The 8,453-nt window shown below is 31.3% G+C and overlaps 1 protein-coding gene across 2 annotated transcripts; it reads left to right on the forward strand.

Annotated features, from left to right (window-relative positions):
- Nucleotides 1-4,827: 4,827 nt before the first annotated feature.
- Nucleotides 4,828-7,622, forward strand: LOC145190144 (uncharacterized). 2 transcript variants are annotated; one of them, XM_080066928.2, is made up of 2 exons: nt 4,828-4,954; nt 5,912-7,622. In XM_080066928.2, exon 2 carries the CDS (start codon nt 5,937-5,939, stop codon nt 6,699-6,701), a length of 765 nt encoding a protein of 254 aa, XP_079923054.2. In that variant the 5' UTR covers nt 4,828-4,954; nt 5,912-5,936; the 3' UTR covers nt 6,702-7,622. The 2 variants fall into 2 exon arrangements, with proteins under 2 accessions (XP_079923054.2, XP_089935191.1); XM_090079065.1 differs by lacking the exon at nt 4,828-4,954 and adding an exon at nt 5,465-5,775.
- Nucleotides 7,623-8,453: the final 831 nt, after the last annotated feature.

Here is an 8,453-nt window from a genome sequence, read left to right on the forward strand (position 1 = left end):
GACAACTAAAATATTACAAAGATCTTTTTCAGGGATGGGAATATCTTCATGATAAAACACCATACTTCTGTTGTGTCATCTTTTTTATAACGTGTATGTAATGGTGCAGAATCAGCTGAGTTCAGCATGACTCTGTAAGACCATTTATTGTTTGTATCATTTTTTGTATTATTTAGTGTTTAATAATTTTCACGAGCCAAAGAATTGATTGAAAAACATTAAAAGAGAGACTTCTAAGGTTTGTTAATTGTGATGTAAAATAAGTGTAGACATGACAAGGGGATAAATACTTTGAAACAAAAAAAGCTTTTTTTTATAGCCATATTTTTTAAAAAAAATTTTTTCATGTTAACTATCTATATAGAATAAAAAAAGCACGGTGTGATGGATTATTTTGATTGGTTTGTATTATGTTACATTTTGATTGGTTTGTATTATGTTACATTTTGATTGGTTTGTATTATGTTACATTTGATAGTTTTTAATGTTTTAATATTTTCTTTTTTAAAGGCTGTCCGAAATGATATGACCCGTTGGATTTTTGAAATATTTCGAGAAATAAATCAATTTGGATAATTTTTTAAAATTGTTTTAAAGCAAGCTTACCTCAAAATACAGTAAAGCTCTTTAAAAAATTATTTAGTGCGGACGCCTCACATGGGCTTATGGACGACAGTTTTCGGAAAACTACTTGATACCATACCCAAAATTCGGCAGAATAGATTAATGTCTGCCGCTATCAGCTTACCCAGCTCACTATCATGTTTACCCAAAATTTTTCAACTTGGCGAAGTTGTGGCACGTTTGCTGGATTTATTATTTTTGGGACAAAACCGACGCCATTTTGTTGATACCATTCGATTGCACATCTTAAGCTATAGTAAGATGCAAAATCATGCAAGATAATGGGCTGCTTTCGGATCAAAGGCATAACTCGCTTTTTTAAAGATTTCAGGTAAACTTCATGCTTCCGTTCTTAAAAAATGGTTTGGTTTTAAAACCGCACGACAACTTTCTCGCTTAATTTTTTGGTTTTAATTGCAATAAGCAAAACATAAAGTATCGTTCCTTTCGAAATAGCATGAAATTTCTGGCCTTGGAGCATCAAACAGTTTGCAGGTTTCTTCATCAATTACAATGTACTTTTGATTACCTCGAAGCTTTTCTCGTAGCAGTTTTTGATCGCGTTTTTACCCTTCCCTGAATTGCTGTTGGGATCTTCTAGGGAATTTCTTAACCATATCTCTTTTTGACTTTTCAATTTGGGAACATCAGTTTTTTTTCGATACCCCGAACGGACTTTTAGTTCAAGTTTTAAACCTGACGAACTTTTTTTTCAGTTTCTCTATCCATTGATCTTATTGACCCATTGATCTTATCATATTCACAATCCGTAACCTTCACTCCAAGATTTGATGATATGACTAAGAGTTTTTTTTCAAACCAGATACTTTTTTGCTAGCGAGTTAATTTTTTGTAAGCGAGTTAATTGGAACATATTACGAGTTTTAAGCCGCTAGTCAAAAATGAATTTTCTTACTTCTTCTTGCGAACACATTTCTTCATTTACAATCAACTTTTTGACTATCTGTATATTATTTGAAAGGGAGATAAATTTTCTTTAAAACAATAAAAAAAAATTATCAAATACGATTAAGTGGTTCACGAAATATTTTAAAAACCCCTTAGTTCATTTTCATTCAGGACAATCTTTATATTGGGTTGAGGAATAATTCATGAACGTTTTTTTCAAATTTATTTTAAACAAAAAAACTACAACGATTTAATCAATAATATACTCTCCGTTGTTGTTTACGACTTCCTCCCATCGTTCAATAAGTTTTTCGATGCCTCGGCGATAGAAATCTCTCGGTCTTGGCTCAAAGAATTCGTCCAACCAAGCCCTCAATTCCACGTCATTATTGAACGATACACCGCGCAAAGCGTTCGAAAGCGATCGAAACAGATGAAAATCTGACGGCGCCAAGTCTGGAGAGTATGAAGGATGAGGCAGCACTTCCCATTCGAGTTCTTGAATCGCGGCTTTGGTCATATTGGCGATGTGAGGACAGGCGTTGTCGTGTTGCAGAAGAACGCCATTTTGTCTATTTGGTCTTTTTTGCTGAATTGCTTCGTTGAGTCGGTGCAGTTGTTGAACGTAGAGCTCCGCATTGACTGTTTGGTTGCGCTCAAGCAGTTCGTAATGAATTATGCCTTCCCAATCCCACCATACACACAACATGATCTTTCGAGGATGAAGGTCTTTTTTTGCTCGCGGAGTCGCTTGTTTTTTGGGGCTGAGCCATTCTTTTCGCTGCTTCATATTGACGTAAAGGCACCATTTTTCATCGCCAGTGACAATGCGGTAAAGAAAACGCTGTTTGTGACTATGTGTTGAGCGATGACGAGTGAGCAAACCGGCGGCGATTGTGGAACGTTGATTTTTGTTGTTTTCGCTCAAAGTGTGTGGCACCCAAGCGCCGAGTTTCTGAACCTTACCCATTAAGTGAAGGTGGTTCACCACAGTTTTTTGATCACAATCCATCTGCTCCGCCAATTCTCTGGTCGTTTGACGTGGATTTTCGTGAAGAAGTTGATTCAATCGCTCTTCGTCGAACTCAATTAGTCGACCGGTGTGTGATCCGTCCTTGAGGTCAAAATTCCCATTTTTGAAGCGCGAAAACCAACGGCGGGCGGTACTTTCAGCCATTGCTCCTTCTCCATACACAGCATAAATCTCACGAGCAGCTTCGGCGGCCTTAACACCTCGATTAAATGCAAAAAGCAAATGGTGTCGAAAATGCTCAGTTTTGTCCACTTGACATTCCATTTTAATGATCTTAAAATGCACAAAAATAAAAAAAACTAACAAATCAAAACACACTATCTTGTAGAGCAAAACATTCTCTTTCAAACAACATAAAACATTTTGCCAATGCATTTTATTTCTGCGTGCATTTTTAAATTTGAAAAAAACGCTCATGAATTATTCCACAACCCAATACATTTGACATTTAATTTTTGTCAAATATCACCAGTGTTAATGACCTGTAATTAATGTCTACGTAATCGAATTTAGACAAACGAATTAATGGAGTTTACCGATTCATACCTACTATTTGACTGGTAGATACTACTTACTGGTAGGTTCTATCTTTCAAAGGAAGATTATAATGACACTAAATATGGCAGCTATAACTTCTATGGCAGCTATAACTTCTTTTATAGCTGGCATTATGAGATGTTTTCAAAAATTCGTGGTTTTTTTTATTCGGAAAGATAACAAAACAAATTTTTTAAGTAAAAAAAAAATCGAATAACTAAAAATAGTTCCAACAAGTCTGTTGTCGATAACAAGTAGATAGGACATTAAGATAAAAAAAATTAGAAAAACCTAAAAAGATGTCTTTTTACACACAAAAAGCATATTTATCTCATCTGTTTCATTTTTTTCACCTTCAGGTGCAACAACATTAAAATATTAATGGAAATTCAATATGGATTTTCAAATAAAACTAACAATCTTCAATTTAGTTTTTTCTTTTTGGTAAAGCCGTGTCTATTTCGTTAAATTAATTTTCGTTAATTAATTAAGCATAACTTAGAGCATTACTTTGAACGATGCTTTGAACGATAACATTACAGTGAACATAAGTCGCTTGAAAAATGAGAATCTAATTTTTTTGGTAAAACATGTTTTACAAATTTCAAACCTTTGTTGTTGGGATCTCCCTTGCTGTCAGCTCATTCCTTTTCCAGAAAAGCAGAATACCTAAATATAATACAATATAATATATATAATACAATATAATATATATAATATTATACAAAATACCTAAAAATAGTTTTTAATAAAGTGAAGTTAACAAATATAAAGGTTGCACAAATCAACTCGCTTTTTCAGATGACCATTGATGTGTCTGTCTCTGATAACTATATTAAAAGGTCTTCACTTTATTTTTATCTAAATAGTTTTTGGGAAATATATTTTTAAAATCTTCAATATGTAATAAGTAAATATCGCACAATTCTCATAACAAAAAGTCAGCATAAAAGAGTTCTGCTGTTTTTTTATCTTGTTAACAAGATAGGTTTATATCTCATTATCAGAGAGCAGCCTCATGTGTCTCAAAAATGCAGCCTCATGTGTCTCAAAAATGCAGCCTCATGTATCTCGAAACGGTGGTAGCGTCAAAATTTTAAAAAATCTGTTTTTCAAACAACACTTCGTTAAATGGGCTGTATGTACCTGTTTTTTTTTGTTGTTGTTGTTAAAACTAGCAACAACAAAAGTGTGTAATTTATAAAAAAAAAACAGGGTACTTTTTCCCTTTAACTATATATTTTTATCTATTATATTTTTTAAAATTAAATTGGTCAATTATAAATAAATTTCTAGCACACAAATACATTTAAAACTTGGTAAGAGAATTGTATAGATTTGCTAGTCATCGATAAAAAGTTTTAGTGTCGATTTGTGATTTAGAATCAAATTTTATTTTCTATTATGCTAAAGTTATATATTTGTTTTGCGCTTCACTTTCTTGTCCGAAAAAATATATAAATTCTTTTCTCAAGTGACATTTAATGCTTATTTTCCATTTGATTTAAAATATTGTTTGTTAAAAGAATTGTTTATTTTAGCTTCAATACAATATCTTATATAAAATCATTTGGATTTTCCTCAATTTTTATTTAGATGTCTCCCGCAACTTTAACCCGCCTATTTGACTGAACAGCGAACATCTGTTGAGTAAATAGACATTTCTGTTGTATCGAATTTCATAAGGATCGTTTATTTTCGTATCTAAAATGATCTCGGTTTGGTTTTTTTTTTTTTTTTTTTTTTTTTTTTTTTTTTTTTTTCAACACCTGTGCACGTTTTTTTTTAATATGAAAATTTAAAATTTTTCTTCTTTGCTTAAGTCGTTTGGATGAATGAGTATTTAAAAAGGTAAGAGTAAACGAGTTTGTATACGTTTGTTAAAATATCATTTACAAAATTTTTTGATAAAAGTCAAGTTTGTTTTACTGATTGTCTTGATTTTCATATCATCAAATATGGAAACACCACAACCACGACCAATGCGACGACCACCAACAACAACAACAAAAACAACAACAACAACAACAACAACAACAGTAACAATAAAAAAACGTCTGAAACACAAGAAAATAAATTATGTTTTCAGATTGTTACAATTGACGAAATATTTGCGTATTTATTTTGTTAAAACGCAAGAAATTTAAAAGAAAGAAAAGTGCTAGGATGGCAAAGATTCTCTTCCCTTGTGTACTTTTTAAAAGATGACAGCTGTTCAAAAACATTTTATGAGACGTCGTTGTTTTTTTCTTTATTCAAAAGTCTACTAAGAACGTTCAGGTGGAGGCACAAAAATATTTTTTTTTAGAAAACAGGTGTTAACAATCTTTACACATCTGCTTCCTTCTAGCTAAATTGAACAATTGCTTCATACACAGTAAAGACTAAACACAGCGAGAATGAAAAACAGCAGGCCTCCTGTACTTTAATTGTACATAATTTCAAAGCTTTGTGCCTCGCATTGTAAATTATTCTAGCCATGACAGTATGAGAAGAAGTAATACGCTGACATTGGGTTTGAAAAAAAATTTCTTAAAAAAGTAAAGTTTAGATGAATGTGTCCTTTGTTCGGATAAATTAACTTTAAAGCGTTGTTGACGTTTCTACTTCTCGCGCAGCATCATAAAATATTTTGTCACAACTTCATGATGTTTCTCACAGTATTATAATTGGTATTTATGCGATTAATAATTTAGTCATAATTTATTACAATTTATTATAATAAGTAAAAGTTATTGGTTGTTTTTGCTGCTTTAAGGTTAACTTCTTTCTCCTGATTTTTATTTTTATTTTCTGTGTTTATTTTAGATAACGTTGAGGGTCTTTATGAACCATGGGAAATGAATTTAACCCAAGTGATGAAAGTGGGCCCGGTGCAAAAATAAAATATTGTTATAAAATTGAAATCGGAGAAACTCAAACTACAAATGAGATCGTTAGAAGAGAACAAAAGAAAAGAAAAGATAGACGCCGTATAAAAGAATGTGTAGTTGAAAATGATTTAGTAGATGAGAATAAATTATCTTCTTCAGTGAATGCTCTTATGCACGAGAAAAGATTTACAACCAAACAAGAAAATGATTATCAACGAAAACGCAGTAAACTTAACAATCTTCTTTTTCAATTAGAGGCAAAAAAGAAGAAAACCAAAAACACAAAAGAAACACAAGATGCTGTTAAAGAAATTAATGGAGCTGTTGGAAAATTTAAGCAACAAAACGAACCAAATCAGTACATTTCTAAACATTTTAAAAACACAAAAAAAAGTAGTGAATCTAATGAACGTTATCGAAACGCAACGATTTCACAAATTCAACGACGTCTTGTCGCAAATGCACGAGAGCGATCACGAGTACATGCTTTAAGCAATGCTTTTAATTTATTAAGAACATCCATACCTAGTTACTCTCCAGAACAAAAACTTTCAAAGCTGACGATACTCAGAGTTGCCATAAATTATATCAACGCTCTTGAAGAAATTTTGGTCGATGATAATCCTTCTTCAATGCGTAACTTCGCTGGATTTGTAGATGAGTGCACGTGTATATTACAGACAGAGTACGGAAGGTCTAAGTTTTTAAATCATCATGATAGATAATGCTTTAAACCTATACATTTTTACTGTATTTAAAATTGTCATAAATATAAAGAAATTCTTGAAAAAAAAACTTGAGCCAGACGATTTCAAAGAGTTTTCTGAACAGAAAACTAGATTTTTCTGACAAACTTATATAGTTTTCTTCGTTTTTAAAAATCTATTTAGATTTTGATTTTCAAAGTTCTATTTAGATGTTCGGGAAAGTTCCTTTCGGTTACAAGCAAAAGTAAAAATGTTATTGGTGATTGCGAAACTATTTCTGAGATAATTAGTCAGATAAATACTGATAAGCTGGCTGTAATGATTGGTTAGATGTTTAAGTTGGCTACTAATGATTGGTTAGATGTTTAAGTTGGCTACTAATGATTGGTTAGATGTTTAAGTTGGCTACTAATGATTGGTTAGATGTTTAACTTAGATCGTTAGATTAGTAAAATGGATGTCAGTGAGATGACTATTCGCAAGATGGTTAACTTGAGTTTAGGATTTTAACTTTAAAATCAAACGATAAAAACGATAAAGTTAATGGCACGTTATCGATCTAATTTTTTTTTATTTATAGTTTATAGCTTTAATTAATTTCTTCAAGGTTACAAAAAGTTTGTAAACCTTTTTAAAGCTCTTCCTTCTAAACTTAATTGTTTTCTTCGTTTTTTCTTTTTTTTTTTCTTATCTTTAAACTTTTGTTATAATTAAGATGTGCATCAACGAAAGTGGTCATCATGATAAATGGCTCTGACATCCGGAGCGCAAGGTAGATCACGTGTCATTAGAAAGAAGGGGCTCCTGGAGCAAATACCTCGAATACCAACAGTTTCTTGAAAAACATAGCATGGGAGGAAAGTGGTTTTAGCGATGTTTTATATTTTAAAGTGAGATTTTTGTAAAAAATTAATTTAGAAGAAAGGCTATAACGGAGAATCTGGAATTTACAATGCCTCAAATAATCTTCGAGCAGCTAAAATTGTTCAATTCAGCTTCTATTAGAGAAAAATAAAACGAGCATTTCTCTATAAACATTTAATTTCATTAACATAATAACAAGTTATAAATACCTCTATAACGTAGTTTCCAGGAACTGCACAGTGAGCTATAAGTGTACAAAAAATTTCTAAAAACAAAAAAAAAATGAATTAATGCTTTTCTGTCAAACAAAATCGCTAATAAAAGGTGTTTCAAATACTTTGATGATACCTATATTTTCAAATTTCCCTAAATGATTTTTTTCCTTGCAATTTTTTTTTCAAAAATTGCGAGGGAAAAAACTTTTAAAAACTAAAACATCTTAAACTTATTCTTTGTTACAATTATTTTTTTACACTTAATGCTTAAATCAGATATTTGTTAAGAATTTTTGTAATGAAAACAACTTTTATCATTTACTACATTCTAAAACAATTGTCGTTGGTTAAATGTAACTTTTTCATCGTGGGGCCTATACCTAACATATTCAAAATTTCCTGCAATTTCCCACTGCTGGGTCAAAAATAAAGTGAACTTCTTATAAGTTGCTGTTCTTAATTTTTTTCTTTCATTTTAACTTTATTTTTTTGGCAACTGAGCTTTGTTTTATTTGATCAAAGTTGATGTAAATTCAAATGGTAGGATTAGAATCATAGTGGTGTGATAATTTGGGGAGTAAAAAATGGTTCGATGTTTGAGGTAATTTTTTTTGGCTGTTGATATTGCTGTATTAACTATATAAAAGTTAAAGCACCACTTTTTTCAAAGTTCGTGCGTAGTTTAAGTATC

Source organism: Hydra viridissima, unplaced genomic scaffold, assembly GCF_058129835.1.
Source record: "Hydra viridissima isolate aposymbiotic clone 2 unplaced genomic scaffold, HvirCarnegie_v1 scaffold_2, whole genome shotgun sequence".
Lineage (NCBI taxonomy): Eukaryota > Metazoa > Cnidaria > Hydrozoa > Anthoathecata > Hydridae > Hydra > Hydra viridissima.

Bases quoted from the DNA above. Each gene is read 5' to 3' on its own strand.
- LOC145190144 (XM_080066928.2), top strand. From the start codon at position 5,937: ATGGGAAATGAATTTAACCCAAGTGATGAAAGTGGGCCCGGTGCAAAA.